General features: G+C 44.8%; 1 protein-coding gene across 6 annotated transcripts; it reads left to right on the top strand.

Annotated features, from left to right (window-relative positions):
* Window positions 1-385: 385 nt before the first annotated feature.
* Window positions 386-21,089, top strand: LOC131702778 (F-actin-monooxygenase mical1-like). 6 transcript variants are annotated; one of them, XM_059004975.1, is made up of 27 exons: window positions 386-673; window positions 2,086-2,221; window positions 4,607-4,731; window positions 5,665-5,944; window positions 6,307-6,514; window positions 6,880-6,999; window positions 7,245-7,346; window positions 7,745-7,900; window positions 8,190-8,290; window positions 9,041-9,298; window positions 9,831-9,946; window positions 10,306-10,432; window positions 10,838-10,925; window positions 11,655-11,802; window positions 12,133-12,329; window positions 12,626-12,732; window positions 13,054-13,113; window positions 13,298-13,411; window positions 13,673-13,847; window positions 15,604-15,683; window positions 16,094-17,063; window positions 17,183-17,295; window positions 17,742-17,855; window positions 18,436-18,529; window positions 19,185-19,278; window positions 19,650-19,723; window positions 19,939-21,089. In XM_059004975.1, exons 4-27 carry the CDS (start codon window positions 5,687-5,689, stop codon window positions 20,130-20,132), a joined length of 4,068 nt encoding a protein of 1,355 aa, XP_058860958.1. In that variant the 5' UTR covers window positions 386-673; window positions 2,086-2,221; window positions 4,607-4,731; window positions 5,665-5,686; the 3' UTR covers window positions 20,133-21,089. The 6 variants fall into 6 exon arrangements, with proteins under 6 accessions (XP_058860958.1, XP_058860959.1, XP_058860960.1 ...); XM_059004976.1 differs by lacking the exon at window positions 4,607-4,731 and adding an exon at window positions 2,346-2,377; XM_059004977.1 differs by lacking the exon at window positions 2,086-2,221.
* Window positions 21,090-22,015: the final 926 nt, after the last annotated feature.

The following is a 22,015-nucleotide window of genomic DNA, read 5'->3' as shown; positions in this document are numbered from 1 at the left end:
ATGAAAACCAGAAGACACAGGGGGTCCCCCGGACCGGATTTGAGAATCCCTGTTAAACAATTAGAACATGACTGGACCTGAACTCCGGTCCTGGAGTTTTGTTCCACTCCATGTTTTATAGCTATAATTAATTGATGACGCATTTTAGGACCTAGTTAAATGATCAGTTGTTATAATTTAATGATTAAGCATGTGGCTGGAACAAAGACCTGGACTGGATAAACTAAGTTTGCCTATCTCCCTGAACTATAGTACATTCACACAATGTTCTTCCGGTCGATTCCGGTCCAGGATTTAGATCTCGCCGCAGCCTTGAGAAATGAATGACCCTGCACAATTTAATTAAATAATGAAGGCCCTGCTTGGAATAAGGGCGTGGCCTGCCAGAACCACCGATGCTGAGTACCACTGAGCAAACTGCACTCCTCCAAACTGCTGCAAGCACAGGGGCTGACCGCGTCTCTGTAGAAAACACGGTTTCCTTCCTCTTTGCAATAACGAGCTGTGATGTGAGTGCTTAACACTCATCTGGGTTAAATACATGTGTGAAGTTATTCACCCCATTACTAGGCTGAGCAATGGTTTGCTTGTCAGCAGTTGAGGAGGAGGATGTAACTCTCTGAGTAATACTGTGTAGCCTCTGTGATGCAGACGTGGATAAGCCAGACAGCAAGTGAGTATGTGCATCCTTTACTATGCTGTGCTGAAGCTGGTTAAGCAAAAGTCGTTATTGCAATGAGGAACTCATTGTGACACAGGCAGTGTGTTGTTCTAATGATAGCATCAATGCACTGAGCAAACCACTCCGAGTACTGAAGTAGCTTTTTATACACAGACCCCACACTGCTGTTCTTTCATGTGGTTTCATTGAGTTGTATTTGCTTGAATTTTACGTAACATTGTGAACGCCAGCTGTCGCTTCATTTAAAGACGTGCCCCCCCAGTAATTGGATGCAGGACAGAAAGAGGGTTGTGGTTTATCCAAAAGCTGGTGTCCTAAAAATAACACTTGGTAGATGTGAACAAACTGGACAGGCTGTGGGTATGGGTGTGCAAACAACTTCCCCTTTTAAGATGTTGTCGTTTACCTTTTTTATTGCCTGCTTTGTGTTGTCAAATGTAGAAATAATGTGCCACTGTTGTTGTTAAAAACCACTAAGAATTTCCCTAGCTTGGGAGTTCCCAACATGAGTGCTGGTTATTACACATATAAAGGAAAATTACAAAGCCATTAAACAGAATTAGCAGAATGCCCTTTGCTCTGGGCGTATGCAGGACATTATTAAACAAAGACAGACAGCTGATGGAATAAATGAGTCCCGTATTATACATGCACGCTGGGGCTTTCTCAAACGAGGGATAAAGACGATGCGACTCCCCTTGAGGAGTGCAGGGGAGGAATTATTATTATTATTATTACTACTGTATAATATCAGCCAGCTCACAAAATGAATGGTTAACGCTTGCAAACAATGCCTGTATTTATATATTTTCTTTGGCAATGTCATACTGCAGACATGCTGCAGTATTTGCAGAGCCAAGCCCTTTGCACAGGCTTGCTCCTTTCCAAAGAATCCTTCCTTTTCTCATGCCGATTCTAACCTGAGGAACTGAATGCATGCTTGGTTAAAATGAACGCAACTTTCCATTCAGGACTCGAATGGGTGACAGCAAAGCAAGGGTGCGGGCTTGGAAACAAATGCTTTGTAATAACCAGCTGCCTGGCCTGGATGGGGATATTTAGTCACCTAGCACGACGGCATTCAGCCATTTCAGAAGTGACACGCAGTTTGTGGTCTTAAAATACAGACCTTCTGAAAAATTCAGTGGTATTGACAAGCTAAATAGAAGAGAGTCTGTGGCTGTTGTAACTAAACAGGGCAGCAAGTATTCACATATCCAAAAGTGCCATTTCCTGGTACTGTCCTTTGTATAATTAGTTTCTGAGTAGATTTCCTGTCTCCCCTCCCCCCTCTCTCTCTCTCTCTCTCTCTCTCTCTCTCTCTCTCTCTCTCTCTCTCTCTCTCTCTCTCTCTCTCTCTCTCTCTCTCTCTCTCTCTCTCTCTCTCTCTCTCTCTCTCACAGTCTCCTGACCCAGCCCAGCACAGACACACACTCTCACACTTAAACACAGCGGTCTGTCACGACTGCTACAGTGAAAGCTCTGAACACCAGCCGAAGACCCGAGGAAGAGCATGTGCTGAGCAGTTAAACTGGGACGGTAAGTCTCTGTTTGAGAGATGTCAGTGTGAACGACTTGTTTTCCAGTCTTGTGTCGCGTTGACGTCAGCTTTCTTTTGTCTTTTTTTCTTTTCTTTATTTTCTTTCTCTGTGCACTAAAGCAGTGATGGAGGACACCAGCTGGAATACAGCCGGGGTAGAGATAACGTTTTCTTTCTTTTTTGTTAGTTTGCTTTTAAGCTTGAGGTTGTTGAAGGTGCATTGCCAAGTTTTTACAGTACAAAGTTTTGAGCTGGGTGAGGTGACACTTAAATTTAAAAATGAATTCTTAGGCATCTATAAATTTGTTCTTAAAGGTGTTATTTATAAACGGTTTATTACAGCCCTCTCTCGAGCCTCTCTATTTTTGTTGTGTTTTAAGTCATTTTTAAAAGAAATTCTTTAAATGCTTTAGTTACACATTTTATTAGACCGTTCTATTTTATTACATCTAGTTCTATTATAATAACATGCTTTTGCACATTCTAATGAAATGCTTTTGGTTATCCACCACACTGCAGTAGAGATATAAAATATATGGCTTTGAATCAGCGGATGCAAAATGAATAGTCTCAAACATCACCAACAGGAAATGCAAGAGTAAACAGAGCTCGGTTATCTGATGGAACTGTGCATGTTCACAGCCCTTCCGTAAGGAATCAATTAGACCGGGGTTAGCTTAGTGGAGCTCTGTAGCTGTATGTGTGGAAGATACATGACAAACTACCCTCCAATACTGCTGTAATGCCACTGTGGGTACAGCAATTCCTATAAAGATGTGTTTGGTGGAAGTCTAGAAGATGTTGTTGTACAAAACGTGTGTGTATATTCAGTATTATATGGAACATACAGTAATGTGTGTGTAGTAGTTCCTGAGTATTAATGCTGTCGGCTTAGCAGTAAAATTTGGTAACACTTGTTGGACAATATTTATTCAGATAAGGGTACTCAAGATACACTTCCCAGTCTCCTCCTACTTGCACTGTAGCGTACGTGTACACAAGCACACAGGAACGGTGCTCCACAGACAAGTTCAGTGTGGCTAATCTTGACACAATGCTTCTGCAATGCTTTTTGTTTTGTATACAAAGATCTTGGCAATTTAGCAGGGTAATTTAAAAAAAAAAGCAATGATGAGGCATAATTAAACAAGAAGCTTGGTTTCTCGTAGCCTTCACACACTGTGGAAATCCTGGACAGCCATGCCTACCTGTGTGCTTCACCATGCTTCCCTACACTTTGCACTTGCAGTACGATGGCACTGCTTGGTTTTTTAAAGGCAGCGCAGGTTAGAGGCAGTGCAGGCTGATTGCTCGACCCATGCATGGACTCTGAACTCGGACCTGTGTACCTGCTGGCCGTAGGCACAGTTCCAGGTGTTTACAGGTGAGAGAGAACACAAGGGTGGAGGCAAACCAGAGCATGTGATTTATACTGCATGTGTACACATTGGTGAGCTGCTGCGTGACATGCAAGGTCAGACAGACTTTAGGTTCACACATTTTACATCCCTGTTGCATGTTCCTTTCTCTGGTCTGCTTCAGACTGCCACGTTTCAATGCTTCTCCTACCATGCTGAGCTGCAGCCTGGCTTGCAGAGTGCAATATAATATTCATAGTCATGTTTTATTTGGTAACATACTGCAGTGCAATGAGTTTGCAGAGGGGACGGGGTTTGTAATCAGAAATGCAGCTGGGGTTAATACCACAGCATGACCTGACAGCTTCACACGTACATGTCTTTAAACCTCGTCAGTAACCCTGTCTGAGAGTGTTTCAGGGGTGAGCTTTCACACAAAGCTAGAGTCATTGTAAATGTTCACTTTAGTCCAGGTTCTGCTGAAAGCTGAAACATTAACATAATTGAGTTGGTTTTGCTTGGCAGTGAAAACTTTCTACTTTGTGTATTCAAATTGGTGGTTGACAGTCTTAGGTCTGTTACTGTAAAAAAAAAAAAACAATTTCCATCATCACTGTTCCTCTGCTCTTAATCCTTTTGATCACAGGGTCAACCCAACTCAAGTGGACCAAAGGGTGTTGCTTGAACCCTTGCTTTAATGTCTTACAATATTTTTTTTTTATGTAGCGCCCTTCACGCCATGGCATCCCAGAGCTTTGTACAAAATTCAAAATAAAGCAAGAGAGCTCATGTGTACAACACACTCCAGCTACAACCAATTACATAAAAGCACGGTCAAAAAACACTTTTCAATTTAGACTTCAATCCAATGTTTCAACCTGCCTAATGCCAACCGGAATAGAGTTCCACAAATGAGGAGCACGACAACAAAAAGCTCTGTGGTTTAAGATGATTTTATGGAAAAGTTTTCTGATCTCGAGGAACAAATAGGAATACTTCTATTAACTGTTTTTGTGTTGGAAACAGGAGTTTGCGTTGGTCATTTTTTCCCACCTTCGGCTCTTCGACCCCTGCCCTGGAACCCTTGTCTCATGTGCTTTGTGTATCATCAACCACACATGAAGGACACACCTCCCCAAAATTTGGTCCAGGTGAGCTGTGATGACCCTGCACGTTATTGCGTTCGGCTGCTACAGTTCTGCCTCTGGAGGTCTGCAGAATCCCAAGACAGAACTATTTTCTTCTGCAGGCCCTGTGTTTAGGAATCTCATCCCCCTCAAAATGCTACTCTGTGAGAATTGCCTGCCTCAACATGCGTCTCTCTCTAGCTCAAAAACATATTGAGACAGGCTTGCTCGCTCTTTCATAACTGTTTTGGATTAAAAACATTATTGCAAAACAGTAGTGAGAATGCAGTAATTTAAGCAGGTTTGTATTTGTTTCATTTGGAGGGGGGGGTTTGTGTTTTTTTTCCCATGTGAGTTGCGTGTTCTACTGTATTAATACAACAATGAATAAAACCATGATTTAGAAAAGCGTGAGGTTGTGGGCAGCTATATAAATAGCATTGCGAGGCTTCATCATCAAACGCAGTTCTGATCAAGTTAGTCTGGAAGCCTATGCAAGAAAAAATATATCAAGAGGCTTCTTGATATATTTTACTGCACTGATTTGACTGTGTGAGGATGAATTACTTAAAGGACTTCTTTGTTAATTTTGCAATATTGGGTCTTTTTGTCTTCCCATCCTGGCAGATCATTGATACAACCTTGTTGCAATTTGTGGTGGACTTCCTTTATTTTAAAGGGCATTTTTTTTATTAAATGTTGGTAAAAATTGTTGCAAAACTCCAGTTTTGCAAGTGCTTTTGAAATCCTGGTGTGTGTGTGTGTATATTTTGTTTGTTTGTTTTAGGGTTTTGATACAGGCGGTGCTGCCCATATCAATTTCATTCCCAAATCTTTGGAAGCCCAACTGGAAAGACAAGTATTTCGAGAGGTTAATCCCAGTGGAACAGTAAACAATTGAATAAGCACAGCACCCTACATGAGAGCATTCTGACTGCTGTCCTGTTTTCTGTGCAGAGATCTGTGCTGCTGAGAAGCGATGGGCCCTTCGGAGCCGCCAAACAACTCCCACGCCCTTTTTGACCGCTTCGTTGAGGCGCAGAGCTGCAAGGATGTCCTGCAGACCTTCGCGGAGCTCTGCCTCCACCTGGAGGTGGACCCGCATGACTACAGGCATTTCTACACGAAGCTGAAGGAGCGCCTCAACTACTGGAAGGCCAAGACGCTGTGGACCAAACTGGACAAGAGAGCTGCTCACCCCGACTATATACAAGGAGAGGCCTGTGCTAACAACAAGGTCTGGGACTGTACTATATACCTTTCACTGTCTCTGTGGCTCACTGGTTTATGTTTGATATAAAGCACTGTAGATGCACTGGGAAAACCATAGGAATGTAGCATACTGAACAAATACTGTAAGAAAGTAGCATGGTTAACTTCTCATTTGTATTGGAGAATCACAAAAGTTCTGTGGGTCTGGAAGGTTCCCATGAGCCTCATCTAAACTTGAATTATCGTATTTGTTATCCGTTCTACACTTCTGCAACTTTTTAAAAAAATGTAAGGTCTAAGAAACAATCTTAACTATACTGTTGATGAAGCTAATATGTGCAAGGAAGACGCTTTAGACTTGGTGCGTGACTGTGGGTGTGTGCTTAGTGTTTAGTGCTGGGAGCCGGGCCATGTGGACTGCGCACGGCGATCGAACTGGCCTTCCTGGGAGCGCAGGTGGTCCTGATTGAGAGGCGGGACACCTTCTCCCGAAACAATGTCCTGCACCTCTGGCCGTACACGATCACTGACCTGCGGAACCTGGCAGCCAAGAAGTTCCACGGCAAGTTCTGCTGCGGAACCCTCGACCACATCAGTAAGTTCCAAACACCCGAACTCCTTGTGCTTCGTTCATGTTCGTTATCTGTGTGTGGCATTGGCTGATCCTTGAACTGTTTCCCTGTAAGAATTCTTCTCGGCCGCTAGGCGGGTGTGTTGCGTGGCAAGAGTAAAAAGCTTGACCCAGCTATGAACTGATAGACTTCTTGTTTTATAACGGACCAAAATGCTTTTCTAAAAGCTCGTGAAATGTAAACCGATTTGGCAGAACATTCAATCTAATGATCAAGGACTCTATGGGGTGTTAGGTAAGCACCTTCTAGAGTCGCCACCCTCATCTCACACATCAAAGTACTGTCCACGCAGCAACTGCGACTGTCACAGTGTGCGTGATCTCGGCAGGTATTCGGCAGTTGCAGCTCATACTGCTCAAGGTGGCCCTGATCCTTGGGGTGGAGGTGCACACAGGTGTGGACTACAAGGGGCTCATTGAGCCGACCCGGGACACCCAGGGGACAGCAGGTAAGAGGCACTGTCTTCTTGCTAAATATTAACCACATTTATTATTATTATTGTCATTTATGCTTCTGAGTGCCGCTGCTTAAGTATTTAACTTTGAGATGTTCAGTTGAATCTGCCTTTCTCTTTCCTTTTCTCACGTCCAACCAGTAGTCCTTCTGTATATTTACACCTTCACTGTTCAGTGCAAGTGAGGGGCATCCAGCCTTGATGAGTCATGTTGTTCCCTCTCTCTTCCCTTTCCTCAGAGTCAGGCTGGAGAGCAAATTTGCTCCCCGAGTCTCACCCAGCCGGGGAATATCACTTCGACGTTCTTCTATCAGCGGGTGGAGGCCGATTCGTACCAGAAGGTAACGTCTGACTGGGGTTCTTTTCTCGACTTTTGCTTTCCCCCCCATGCTTCGTTCTGAAGCCTGTCCCCTTGGATTTCCAATAATCAATAATCACTGGACAGCAGTTAATACATACCAGGGTCTAAACCACAGGGGATATCCCAGTCCTCTTTCCACTCTATATAGTATTTAGTGATGTTTAAAAGGGATCAAGAAGTCACCCTTGAGGGATAACAGTAGTGGGATTAATATACAGCAACATTAGTAGGATCTGATACCCATTAAAACACTAATCTGGACCAAGCTTGGTGCAGTAGATGCTTTGCAGGTTTCCTGTCCTCTGCAGTTTTTTGCGTGCTTGGTCTGGGGCTCGCTCCCTTCCCAGTGTCTCATTCGTGTTGCGTTCTCTCCTCCAGGATTCAAGAGGAAGGAACTGCGAGGGAAGCTTGCTATCGGAATCACGGCAAACTTCATCAATCGGCACACGGCCGAAGAGGGAAGAGTGTCTGAGATCAGCGGCGTGGCCAGGATCTACAACCAGAAGTTCTTCCAGAGCCTCCACGATGAGACAGGTCCGGCCGATTTGACCACCGAAGCCTCTCCTAAATCTTAACACACTCTGTGGCAGCTGTGACAAACACATTCCCACTCCCTGCACATATAGTGTGTGCCCCATAGTATTTCAGAATGGAATCTAGGCATGTTAAGATCTAGCTTTCTAAGCACTGAAAATGATAGGATTCAATGAGGATTTTGCATTTCAAGTTATCTGAATAAAAAAGCACTAGCCAATGCAGTATTCAACAAATCTGACAATTGGCTTATGCTGCACTAGTACTAACGCTTGTCCATTTAACACAGGCATTGACCTGGAGAACATTGTGTACTACAAGGACGACACCCATTACTTTGTCATGACCGCGAAAAAAAAGAGCCTGCTGAAGAACGGGGTAATTAAACAGGTAGGGGTTGGCTCTTCAAGCAGTTACTGCTCTCCTAAAATATCTATTCCAATTCCAGTTCCTACAAAGGAAATGGGAATTGATTTTAAAGGAAGTGGAATTGGAATTGAAAAACAGGAACTGACCCCGACCCTGCACTGTACTTGTGACAGGCTGGCTCGCAGTGGTGAGGTGTGGTGACGTCACGGACCGGGAAGTAACTGAAACCAAAACAATGGATGGGCGGGTGAAGCTGAATGCTATGGCACTCAGCTGAATTTATTAATAAACAAAACAAAAGATTTAAACAAACAAAACAGAAACCAAAGGGCACGAGGGCCAAACGAATAAACAAAGACTGTTTAGCAGTCGTTTTTTTAAATGTCGTTATTTTTCCTCCCTCTCGCTCTCTCCCCGTACTCTCCTCTGTACACTCCACCCCGCAGCACAGGCAGCTGCAGGTTCTTATACTCTGGCCGAGGGGTTAACTAGCTGTCAATTATCTTATTACCCCTCGGCCACAGTCTGCACGCGTTTGGTAAGGGTGCATGACTGTCAGCTAGTTAAATAATCAGTAGCTGATCAGTCATGCATCCTCACGAGGTTTTAAATTATAAATAGTAAGAAATACGCGGTGCTGTTATCCGCGCCGCAAACAATAATACAAATAATAATAATAGGGGCGGGACACTCCGCCACAGTACTACAGACCCTAAAAGACTCCAATGACCCCCCCACCCTCCTCTCTCTCCCCCTCCCCGCTGGCTGCAGGACCACGGAGACGCAGAGAAGCTCCTCTCCCCTCAGAACGTGGACTCTGAGGCTCTGCGCCGGTATGCCTACGAGGCTGCGCAATTCTCCACAGCCAGGCAGCTCCCGGGGCTGGAGTTCGCGCTGAACCACAACAAGCAGCCCGACGTGGCCATGTTCGACTTCACCTGTATGTACCGCGCCGAGGCCGCCTCGCTGGTGAGGGAGAGACACGACAAGAGGCTGCTGGTGGGGCTGGTCGGAGACTGCCTGGTGGAGGTACGGCTGTAGGAAATACAATCTGTCACTTAGAATGGTCCCTTATAGTCTGCCATCTGCAGCAAATAAGAGGTGAAAAACATCAGATATTGAAATAGCCTGCTTACCACCCTCCCTAACTTTTTAAATTTTCATTTCATGTAAGTGACCACGTTCCTTACGATGTACCCACCTTGTCTGTCCTAAAAACACAGCGAAAATGATCTACATCCATTTTTTTGTCGTAAAAGTACTCAAACACTCATAAAAGATACAGCTATACCAAATGTTACCGTTACTGGCTATGTACATGGTCTGAAGTGTTTGATTACTAAAATAAACACATGTTGTGTGTTTGTACCCACAACCTGTCTCTGGACTGTCTATACTTCTGGCCTGGATTGACATAAACCAGCTTGCCTGTCATTACCCCTCTTCTCTCTCTCTCTCTCTCTCTCTCTCTCTCTCTCTCTCTCTCTCTCTCTCTCTCTGCTGGTGGCATGTTAACACTCTTCATCTCTCTCCCCGGTCTATCTCTGTCTCTCTGTCTCAGCCCTTCTGGCCCTTGGGGACAGGGATTGCTCGGGGATTTCTGGGTGCCTTCGACGCGGCCTGGATGGTGCGGCGGTGGGGTCAGGGAGCCTCCCCCCTGGACGTCATGGCCGAACGGTACGAGGTCCATAAACTTCTGCACAGGGGCTGGTGGCACGATCCACCCAGGACGGCCACAAATAATAATCTAATTTCATTCATAAACATAGTTTAGCTTAGAGTTGAAATCATTTCATGATCCTTTGCATATCTGTCTCCTGGATCAATCAAGCTCAAGCTGTAATAGGTTTTTGTTTGTCATTCAAATTTTCATTTTCCCCTCCGTTCAGACACACATTGTGGCGCATGGTTTACACAGCTCTTCTTTTTTATGAAACCCTGGAACCTCTTCTCAAGCCCATGCAGTTTAAGCATCATATGAAGTCCGAATGGAGCCCTCTGCTGGAATGACCCTCTTTTTCTTTTCTTCTCTCCAGGGAAAGTATCTACCAGCTCCTGTCTCAGACCACCCCAGTCAACACCAGCAAAAACTACAGTGCTTACAGCATAGACCCATCCACACGCTATCCAAACATCAACTTGGGGTCCATCAAACCTCACCAGGTAAAGATTGCCCTGTCTGTCTAAATATCAGGGCCTGCAGTACAGCTTGTTAAACACGTGCTAACCCTTTACTGCCCTGGGTATGTTTCCATACCTATTTTAATGCCGTTTTCTCAATGTCAGATATATTGCACACTGGGCAGCACAGGGTTCAACTTTTACCAAGCGATGAGCAGAACATTGGTCCAGTCCATTCAAACTTAGTAACAGATGGTGTTTAAACACCAGTCTTCTCTGTAACTTTCTACCCTCCCTCTGACTGCTTTGAAATGGACCATTACCCAACCAGGCAGATGTCTGTCCCGAAATGTTATGCTAAATTCGTAGCATAACCAAAGTAACAGCTGTCGCTATTCTTCCAAATGGCTCTGACCGTGCGGTTTGTGCCGACCCCTTCTCTTGCAGGTGCGTCACCTGTACGACGTGGAGGACAGCTTGGACGTGCGCAGGGAGAGCAAGAAGCAGAAAGAGAAACCCCTCCCCTCCCGACAGGGTGAGGCCCCTCACACAGCTTTTAACATTAAAACTGCGATGCCAGGAGTCCAAAACCAACGACTGCACAAAACCTATCCATACCAAATCCAAACATAGTTTTGTGAGCAGTTGGAGAAACAGGTTTTCCTCCTTGAAAAAGAGCAAGCAATGATGCCCCTATTCATCAAAGGATTAGACATTGTACATGGAGAATGAATCTGGCATCGTTCCTGCAGTACAATGCCAGATTCATTATAGAAGGCTGTGTGGTCCAGTGGCTAAAGAAAAGAGCTTGTAACCAGGAGGTCCCCGGTTCAAATCCCACCTCAGCCACTGACTCATTGTGTGACCCTGAGCATGTCACTTAACCTCCTTGTGCTCCGTCTTTCGGCTGAGACGTAATTGTAAGTGACTCTGCAGCTGATGCATAGTTCACACACCCTAGTCTCTGTAAGTCGCTTTGGATAAAGGCGTCTGCTAAATAAACAAATAATAATAATATAATAGTATGACGGGGGTCCTCTCTGGTGGGTTTGTCTCATTCTGTGACCTTGTTCAATCCTTGATTCCTCTATATTTAATAAAACTGACCAGGTTTATCTAAACCAGGTTCTGGACTGCTCAATTTAATATTTAAGGACATGGTTGGGACGAGGTCTTGGACTGGGAGACACGCAGATGAGTGCCGCTGCAGTATGGTAGGGTGCGTGGTGCTGGGATGTCAGTCATGCTGTCATTCTCCTTCCAGATTCCTTGGGAGGGTGTGAGGAGCTCCTCAGCTGGTGCCAGCAGCACACAGCAGGGTACAGAAACGTGAAGGTGACTGACCTGACTCACTCCTGGAAGAGCGGGCTGGCTCTGTGTGCCCTCATTCACCACTTCAGACCCGCACTCATGTGAGTGCTCACGGTTATTCATGAAACCTTCCTGTTGTCGTTAAATAAGCCGGCAACAGTCTAGGAGGGATCAATGAATGTCAAGCTGAAAATATACCTTGAAAAAAGTTAAATGCATTAAGACCTGACCCCATAATCATTGTTCTTTTGATTTTATGTTTACTTTTTCATTACATTGATGTTTTGGTCACATTGACCTATAATTTCATGGTATGGGTGCTTCGTAATGTGTTTTAAATTCTTTTAAATACGCTCACTGGGCGCGAGTTGCTTTGTTGCTAGTTATTCCTGCTTGTCCAGCGGCCGGCTGAATGCTCCTCTCTGTTTCAGTGACTTTTCCTCCCTGGACAAGGATGCTGCAGCCCGCAACAACCAGACAGCGTTCGACGTGGCCGAGCGTGAGTTTGGCATCACGCCCATCATGGCGGGCAGCGACATGGCAGCCCAGAGCCAGCCAGACAGACTAGCCATGCTGCTCTACCTGACCCAGTTCTACCAGATCTTCCGTGAAGTGGCGCCACCTGCAGGTAACGACTATTATAAATCACGGTCTCAATCAAAAAAGCAAATTTCAGAACATTGTCTTCTCGCTACGCATTTCGGATAAGAACTACCATAAGAACTGTACCTATTACCCTAAAGCACATTTCCTGTTTCGTTTTCAGTAGAACAGCAATATCGGGACATATTATATTTTCTGGGCTAGTACTCAATCAGTACCCCAGTATGGAGCTGACTCTGGGTGTTTCGTTAAAGAGCCCATGCCCCTGGTTATGGAGGCAGGCCAAGGTGTGATGTGGCTGCATATTCCTTTGTGTTGCAGAGCCCGAGGATGTGGTCTGCAGCAGCAAGCCTTTGAGTCTATCGAGCGCCAAGTCTGCCATCGTCTTCCTGAGCAAACTCAAACACAACTCGCTGCAGAGACAGAAGGTAGAAAACCAACCCAACTACTTCACCATGTCAAAGAGAACCATTGTGCATGTTCAAGGCTTTCTCATAAACCTGATGCCAGGACTCCCTTGAAAAATGAGACGTGTAGCTCAAGGGTTCTATCCTGGTTAAATCAGTCTGAAATTTGAATTTGATGCACAAAAGCAGTCGTTCCATGTATGATGAAGGAAAGTCTCAAATACAGGACCGCCTCTCGGAATCGGAGCCAGGAGACGGGTAAACAACAATAGAGGGAGGAATAAGATGTATCGTGTATGATGAAGGGTGTCCAATGTACTTGTTCTGTTTTTTTTTACACAGAAGAAACTCACAGCTAAACGTGAAGAAAAGAGGACAAAGAAGGAAGATAAAGATGTAGCTGTGAGTGTTTTCACACAGCAATAACAATGCATTCCTTTAGCACCCCTTAGCTTCTTTCTGCAGCATGTTTTTTTATAATTTTTGTAGTTTTTTATTTATGAGGCATTACCTGCACAAGTGGGCTTCATTCCCTGCAAATTCAGTCACAATGTTCCGTCTGTCGCTTTTATAACTGTTGTTGCAGTTGGCTGTAGAGTCTGCAGGGACAGAGGTAAAGCACACACCTGCAACCCAGCCTGCGGAAGTCTTTGACACCCAGAGTATTGAGGTGGAGTCATCGACCCAGTGTAACGATCAGGTGAGTGAATCCAAAAGTACATGGCCACGTTTACTACAAGGACACTAGACACAATCACAGGAGCAATATTAGCAGTAAAAGGGGCTTCTATACCTTTTTTTATCAAATAAGAAATCTCACTTTTCACTTCTCTAACATTGAGCAATTTTAGCAAAGTCTCCCATCTGATTCCCCTCCGGTTCACTCCGAACCCCACCATTTGGCAGCATAAATGATCCACCCTTTGTCACCATGCTCCATTGTAATCCTCTGTCCCTGCAGCTGGCTCCTCTGGGAAGTCCTGGTGGGAGTGACGTGTGTTATTTCTGCGGGCGGCGCGTCTACGTGCTGGAGAGGGTCAGCACTGAGGGCAAGTTCTTCCACCGAAGCTGCTTCAAGTGCCAGCAGTGCAGAGCCACCCTGCGAGTGGGCAGCTACGCTTTCGACAGCAAGAGAGGTCAGTCCAGGGAGCGTGGAGATGGAACCAGACTCAGGGCTGTAGAGATGGCTCTGTGCGCAAGCCTTTTTACTCCGATAGATTGACACAGCGCTGGGTTCTTCAGTCCAGATTTAAAGGATACAGTAATGCAGTCTGCTGCACACTGTGCTCCACATTTGAGGGTGTTCCAGGGATATGCCAAAATGAGGGATTTCAGGAATGACAGTAGAGGAAATGTGCCAGATTACACTATGTAACACAATTTTTGTTCCTGGGTAGTAAGTGTTATTTCCTAATTGCTTATGCCTCAAAAGTATAGAAAATGGCTATTATTCCCCACAAACTGCTTTTGTGACCAGTGATATTTTGAAATTTACCTATTTCCAATGAGAAAACGGGCGAATTTGTGTCCTTTTGTTCACATAAAGTCCGAAAAAACAACATATGAATCCAAATTAACATGTATTTATACTAAAGTAATACAAAAATGACTACAAAAGATTTAGAAGCGAGTAGTTTTTCAAGATTTACGATTATACTGTAAATCACTTTCACAAATCAGCCCCCAAATGTAGTCTCCCATCATGTTCTCGTTATACTGTCCTTGGTAGCGGCGTTCAAAGTCCAGTATATCCTGGTGGAAGCGCTCGCCTTGCTCCTCCGAGTACGCTCCCATGTTCTCCTTGAACTTATCAAGATGAGCATCAAGGATATGGACTTTGAGGGACATCCTACAGCCCACTGTGCCGTAGTTCTTCACCAGAGTCTCAACCAGCTCCACATAGTTTTCGGCCTTGTGATTGCCCAGGAAGCCCCAAACCACTGCGACAAAGCTGTTCCAAGCCGCTTTCTCCTTACTAGTGAGCTTCTTAGGGAATTCATTGCACTCCAGGATCTTCTTTATCTGTGATCCGACGAAGACACCGGCTTTGACCTTTGCCTCAAACAGCTTAGGGAAGAAGTCTTGAAGGTACTTGAAGGCTGCCGACTCCTTATCTAGAGCTCTGACAAATTGTTTCATAAGGCCCAATTTGATGTGCAGTGGTGGCATCAGGACCTTCTGGGGGTCCACCAGTGGCTCCCACTTGACGTTGTTCCTCCCCACAGAGAACTCGGTCCGCTGTGGCCAGTCCCGCCTGTGGTAGTGCGCCTTGGTGTCCCTGCTGTCCCAAAGGCAAAGATAGCAGGGAAACTTGGTAAAACCGCCTTGGAGACCCATCAGGAATGCCACCATTGCAGCCTCTTGATGCCATCTCAGAAAAATGCAGATATGTATCCACTTAGGCAGCTGGAACTAAACTGAACTGGTGGGCTTAAGGCCCCTGTATTTATACTACTATTTATATTACTGGAAAGTTCTAGAAAGTTCTAGAAGTTACTCCAAGTTTACTCAGCACTGAATCTATCTGGAATGTTCTGGAAAATAAGTACATTTCAAAATATCACTGTCCTGGTCACAAAAGCAAAGTTTGTGGGGAATAATAGCCATTTTCTATACTTTTGAGGCATAAGCAATTAGGAAATAACACTTACTACCCAGGAACCAAAAAAAAAATAATTGTTACACGGTGTTATGTAACAATTTAATGTTTTGATTTACTGCACACTATGCCGATATCAGGTATTAAAATGGTTAGCGTAATAATTATCCTTCCTTTGTATAACTGATACAGACAATATAACTTGATTGTTACTGCGTAGGAATTTTTATACTGTAACCCTGATTCCTTGTTGTCTGTCCACACTGTTTTAATGTTTTTTCGTGTTTCAACAGGCCAGTTCTTCTGTCTGATTCATTCGGACTGGCAGGCTGAAGGCATCCAGGGAAAGACACCAGAGGCTTTAGTAAATCCGGTATTACAAATTCACATTGAACTTTTATTTTTAATGTGCTTTAATGCACCTTGCTAATGTTGCATAGTCTCATGAGAAGAGTAGAATGATGTTTGAATTTGTGTTGAATATCCCAGGTGGAAAGTTGCTAAGAAGCTGTTTTTAACTTTTATTCTGGTATAGTTTTATACCAGTGTTCCTCAAAGGTTTTTGGCCAGGGACACATTCCTGTACTTCTCATTAGTTTGCATGTTTATTTTTATCTCTTGACATTTTACCTAACAACATCCAAAATGTTAAATAAAATGGACACAGCTTTGAGAACCACAGATTTATACCAGTCCAATACAGAAATGGTAATATCAACAATTAACTCATCACAATTCACACTAATTACTGGATACTTTTATAACACCCCTCTCCATTGCTAGGACCCCTCTTCAAACTTGCCTGCTGAAGATCATCCACCTGCTATCAGCCCACTTTCTGTTGAACAGCATGCTACTCTGGTAGAAGACAGGTCCATGCAAGAGCCGTGCGGTCCTGTTTCAGGCTCAGTTAAGCCAACGCTGGATTCTTCAGAACAACGCTTGAGGGATGATTGTAACCCCAGTGAATGCCCTGTGCCAGCTGTGCGGACATCCCGCTTCAAACCAAACATTCCCCTTGTGGTCTTTAGCTCTGAAGATCTAGACTCGGTGGATGGAGATACAACCTTCTGGAAAGACAACCTTGATTCTGGTGCTCCTCCAAGATCTAAACCGACACCAAAGCCACGGGCCAATAAAAGAAGCCCTGCACCCACTGTGACTGTAGACCAGAGTGAGGAACGAGATGTGGGGGCACTGGAGGAGAAGAAGACTGTGTCGAGTACAGAAGAATCCAGTGATGGCAACCAGGGCTTCGGAGACCAACTGACGACAAATGGAACTACTGTTGTTGTTCAGACTGAAGATCCAAGTACCACGGGACCTTCTCCTTCTGAAAGCCCAGTTTCCATAACGATCGCTCTTCCTAAAGACTCGGAAAACGGAGACTGCCAGAAGAAGTTCCCGCTAAAGAAACTGATGCTGTCAGAAAGTGAGAAACAAAAACTTATCAGGCTTAGCCTCGATTCCGACTCCGACTTGGACCAAGACACTAGAAATCGACAAAAACCTCCGCCTGAGGTGGAGCAACCCAAGACGACATCAGCTTTGCTGAACCCAGACGGGCAGGCAGACAGTGAGTCGTCTTGGGGAGAGCCAGGAGGTAGCATCAGGGTGCAGAATAACAGGAGGTCCTTCAGGAGAAAGGACCCCACCACGCATCCCCCAGCTCAGCCTGCTAGCAAGCCAAAGTCCAAGTTCTCACCCTGGAATCTCTCGTCTCCTCGACTCGGGAGGGGACTGAAAAACGTAGGTGAGGAAGTGTTGTGAGGCTCATTTTACATGCTGCTCTGTTTAAATACCTGGATTCTGGTTCCAAGTCAAATTGAATCAAATGAGATTGAATACAGCGCACATTTGTTTAACCCACAGATATTCAGGAGTCTGAATTCAGACAATCAGAGGAGGAGGAGGACAACGATGACGATGATGACGAAGAAGTCTTCGATGATGATGATATTGATTTGGATCTCTTCAATGAGAAGGTGAGCTTAGCAAGGATGTTAAGAAGAATCTACCACTTACACAGGTGAAATTGCAATGTTTCTGTAAAGACGAATCTCAAAGGGGATTCCTACACCTGAAGCACAGCTGTCTAGTTCTCTGACCCAATAGTTGGCTGTGACTGCTGACCAAATGGAAACACTGATAGAGCTCATTGCATTGATAAGACACTTGTTGAAACATGTGAGAATTGAGGATTTTATGTTATGGATGAACAGTCCACCAACCCAAGTAACTGTAGGGTGACCCTAATGATCCAGGTTCACAGGGAAGTTTAAGTCAGTCTTTTTAATATGCATCCAGGTATCCTGTCTTTTTTCTTTAAGAGATAAAAGACTACCTGAGTAGTATTGGAATGGATTGCAATGCTATGTAAAAAGTGGTGTGTCCCAAATTAAGTAACATGCTCTCCTCTCCTCTTTCTCAGTTTCAGACCATGCCCTCGGATCCCAAGGAAGCCAAAAAGCTGGAGCTGCTGAAGATGAGAACCATTGAGAGGAGAGCCAAGCAGTGTGAAATACAGCGCTTCTACAAAGCACAGGTCAGCCTGGTCAATGGTTTCAATACCAGGTAACCCAAGTGATTCTACAAAGCACAGGTCAGACCAAAGAGGTCTCCTCCCCAGTCTCGGGTGGAGAGAACCAGAACGAAGTCAGTGGGTGGGGGGGGGGGGGCACTTCTTACACTATATAGGGATGTGGTGGACTTCCAAAACAATGGTGTATCCTATAATGTGAGAGTGTAACCGACCAATAAGAGGTGTGTCTTACTACATGTGGTCCACCCACAAGGAAACAAGTCTCATTGATGTAGTCAATGCTTTTAATACCACATAACCAGAGTGCAGGTTTAGATGCCTGGTTTGAATTTACAAGACATTTCTTGTATTGGCCATCCTGAACATAGACTTCAAATCTATCTAATTTAAAGTAAGGTGTGTTGCCCTACCTGGTTTAATACATAGCCTACTTTTTTCTAGAAAGATGCACCATAGGTTTATACACAATTTTTGTGCATGTAACACTTCTTGTAACACTGTATCTGTGCCACGAGTACACCAATGGAGCCAGTTCCTCCACAAAGTGCTTGTTCCTCATTCCCCGTGTTTGTGTGTTTCACAGTCGATACAGCGGCGCCTGGAGGAGATTGAGGTGAAGTTCAAAGAGCTGGAGGAGAAGGGGGTTGACCTGGAAAGGGCGCTGCGCAGGGAGGCTGGTAAGAGAAACTGCTGGACTGCAAATAGCAAGAGAGTTGAGTGGGAGACAACGTTATTCTGGAAGATATTAGGATGGTTTGCGTCAGTACTTTAGACTCTCTGTGGAAAATCCAGCTGATGGAAGCTGAGGTCCTTCTCAAGATAGCCATCTGGAAACTGCAAGCGCCCCCGTGTAGCTCTTAATCATCTCTAATCCCTAAGTACATCAGGTACATCAGGTACACCAGGGTGTAATCATTAACCAGTCCCCCTGCAACACTAGTGGATCTGCTAAATACCACTTTGTTCTACATGCTATTTCTCACTGATGTTTTACTAACATCCAGTAGGGGGACAGATTAAAAGTTACAATCGGGTGTACCCGATGTACTTGGACGTCCAACATGATTCTGAGAGCCGTATTGAGGCAACACTGGTCCTTTAAACTTCCAGAACAACATGAGGAATACATTAGTCAAGCGAGCTCGGGTATTTAATACCCATACCAAGTTAACTCCGTTTAGGGCAATGTAGATTTGTGGGCTGCTATCTTGACAAGGTCTTGTGTGGGATCCTGGACATCACAGCAGCAGTTGCTAACAGCTGTTGAATTCCAGGTAAGCCTAGTAAGAGTTCAGGGCAGGGTTTAACCAGCTTCTCCCCTCCTGTGTGCAGAGTCAGACAACTCCCCACTGCTCATTCAAAATTGGATCCAGCTGGTCCACGAGAAGAATGACCTGATGTCGGAGGAGTCGGACCTCATGGTCGCGTAAGTCCTCTCTTCAGAACTTCTTTACACAGCTGGTTGAAAGTGGAGAAGTCTTAGATTTTTGACGTGTTCTAAAGGCAATAGAACACCACGCAACTGTCAGGGATTCTATATTTCTTTTGTCTTGATCCTGCGTTAGGCGTTCTTATCCAGGCGTTCAGCTGGATTCAGCTGTCCTGATGTCTCAGCTGATTTAACTTCCATGTTCGAAATACATTCAACAGAGGGTGGGCTCCATGCTGATGACAGTCTTTTTGAAATGGAGTCAGGGCATTCTGGGCCAACAAGTTGACAAATAGAATTGCTTAATGGAAGGAGATGAGAGAAGGTGTGCTTATCATTCCTGCACACTCCCTGTGCTTCCTCCACAGGTCCTGTCACCTGGAGCTGGAGGACAAGCAGAGCAGACTGGAACAGGAGTATCGGAAGTACATCGACATGGAAGGTAAAGGAGCAGGGAGGGGGAGGAAGAGTCGGGTCAGTTAACTACTGTTGTAGTAAGTAAACAGAGAATTAGACCGGAAACATGCACCTGCAGTATAGAAATAAAATAAAACCCTGATACAAAAAAGCACAATACTAGCATAAGAAATGGTGGTCTGTCGTGCTGTTGCTGTTGACCAGACTGCTCTATCTCGGTCCCTGTTTCTTCCGTTTCAGACTCGATGAAGACAGCCCAGCACCAGGCGGAGGAGGAGAGGGTGCTGCTGGAATTGCTGGAGGTTGTGGACATGAGGGACTCGCTGGTCGTGTTTCTGGAGGACCAGAGACTCAAGGAGATCAATGACCACGGACTACCCGTGCTGGAGCCCAAGAGACCAAAAACAGTGGGGGGGCAGGTCCACTGGGAATAACGGGAGCAGTTGTCAAACACACACATCCACCAGCTATACACGACCACCTACAGGAAACCTATTTGATCCACTGGGCATAACACCAAGGCAACAAGCAAAGACTGCCTGTGCCAGAGCCCAGGAAACCACTGTTTTAACAAGTCCAGTTCACACTGACCAGCTATTAGCTGTTAACGCTGGAACCCATTTGACTACACAATGACCAGCTGGCTGTATAGGATCCCAGGTTAAATTGGAGTAATGCAGGGATCACCAGAGCAGTACGCACTGAACGGCACACTGCTGTGCACTGGGTGTTCAGCTAAGACATCAGACCATGTACATAAGCAGGGACTGGGTGCAGGGAGAGTCTGGGCTGGAATCCAATCTACCAACAAGAGGAGGGTGGTGACGATGGAACAGAAGAGACCCATGCTGCACAGTCCATGTTTCTGTTTCAAACATACTGGATTCCAGCTGTTTGTCCCCTTGTACCGAAAGTTTGTTTTGAAAATATCGGCTCTAGCTGTAAAATATTATCAGTATAAATAAAAAATAAAAAAACCTGCCATATTGCAGTTTCCTTTTGACATTTCTGTTTTGCCGTCTGCACATGAATGGTCGAAGGAATGCATTTTCTGTAGCAGAAATATTTTTTTTGCTATAACTCACATATATATTCTTTTAAACAAATCATAGCTGCAAGTTACTTTCCTGGAATTGTAAACTGGACCAGAGATATTCATCCCTGCATTGAATACAAAACAGCACAGTAGTCTGCACTTCAGAAGCCACCAGTAGGTGGTGCTATTGTGCGCATACATATACTTTTTATATTGTCAGGATTCAAGAGGTTTGAAACTTGTAGGTGAATGACTGGTCAGTAGTCTGTCTGGTATTTAAATATAGAAGTGTTTTATGTATACATTCTTTTTTGTATTTTTGTTAATGAGAATCTAAAATAAATATTAAAGCCTATGGGCGTGCCCATGTGTATTTTTTTTTTTCTTCTATACCTTGAGGTATGTGATTACGTTCCACTGCTATACTAGATTAGACAGGCATTGCAAACCCTACCCTCCCTTTCCCTCGGGGCTGCGTTCCTTCCAAATTGTAAAATACTACTGCATAAAGCCGTACTCAAAAAACGTGTGTCTGATAAATAATGACTAATTTTGCAAACGCAGCCTTCTTTAACATTCTAAATCCGTCTATCATGCAAAACCACGACCGGAAAGAGTTTCGATGCGTCACTGCAGAAACAACTTGTATTTTCGACTTTGTGTTGGACTGTACTCTGCAGTACTGCGAATAGGTAACGAAATACCGTCTTCATCCAACAGCAATGGCATACCTGTCAAGTCTCCCGTTTTAAAGAGCAATCTCCCGCCGGGGACCCGTTTAATCTAGGAATCTCCCGGCCTCTCTCTCTCTCTCTCTCTCTACTCTTTCTCTTTTATTTATTTATTTATCCTACCTTTTAGATTTGGTTCCCTCATTCGCCATCTGGTGGCCAGTCAATTCCCTCTCCCTACCTGCTTGAGTAGCGTGACTGACACCCGGATGTGAGTGACAGCTGCTGTTATGATCCTATCGTGACAGTCTTGAGAGATTGCAAGTCTGTCACATGGGCATATAACATCACACACCACAAAACACAAGCATGACTCAACAGCATCTTCTCATTAAAGGACTCTTATGCTGTATTATAGTTTAGTTTCTGATCCCCCCCCCCCCCCCCCCCCTCTCCCCCCCTCTCCCCCCTCTCTCCCCCCTCCCGTGCCGCTTCACTCGATTAAATAACACTATCCCTTACAAAAATCTCCTGGTCAGGTGTCCTGGGTCCTTGACAGGTATGCAATGGTTCTTAAACCGTAATACTGTAATATCGTCGTATTGTTAGC

This window comes from Acipenser ruthenus, chromosome 30, assembly GCF_902713425.1.
Source record: "Acipenser ruthenus chromosome 30, fAciRut3.2 maternal haplotype, whole genome shotgun sequence".
Taxonomy (NCBI): Eukaryota; Metazoa; Chordata; class Actinopteri; order Acipenseriformes; family Acipenseridae; genus Acipenser; species Acipenser ruthenus.
Note: the sequence above shows the minus strand (reverse complement) of the source record. Positions and strands in the feature narration are given on the sequence as shown.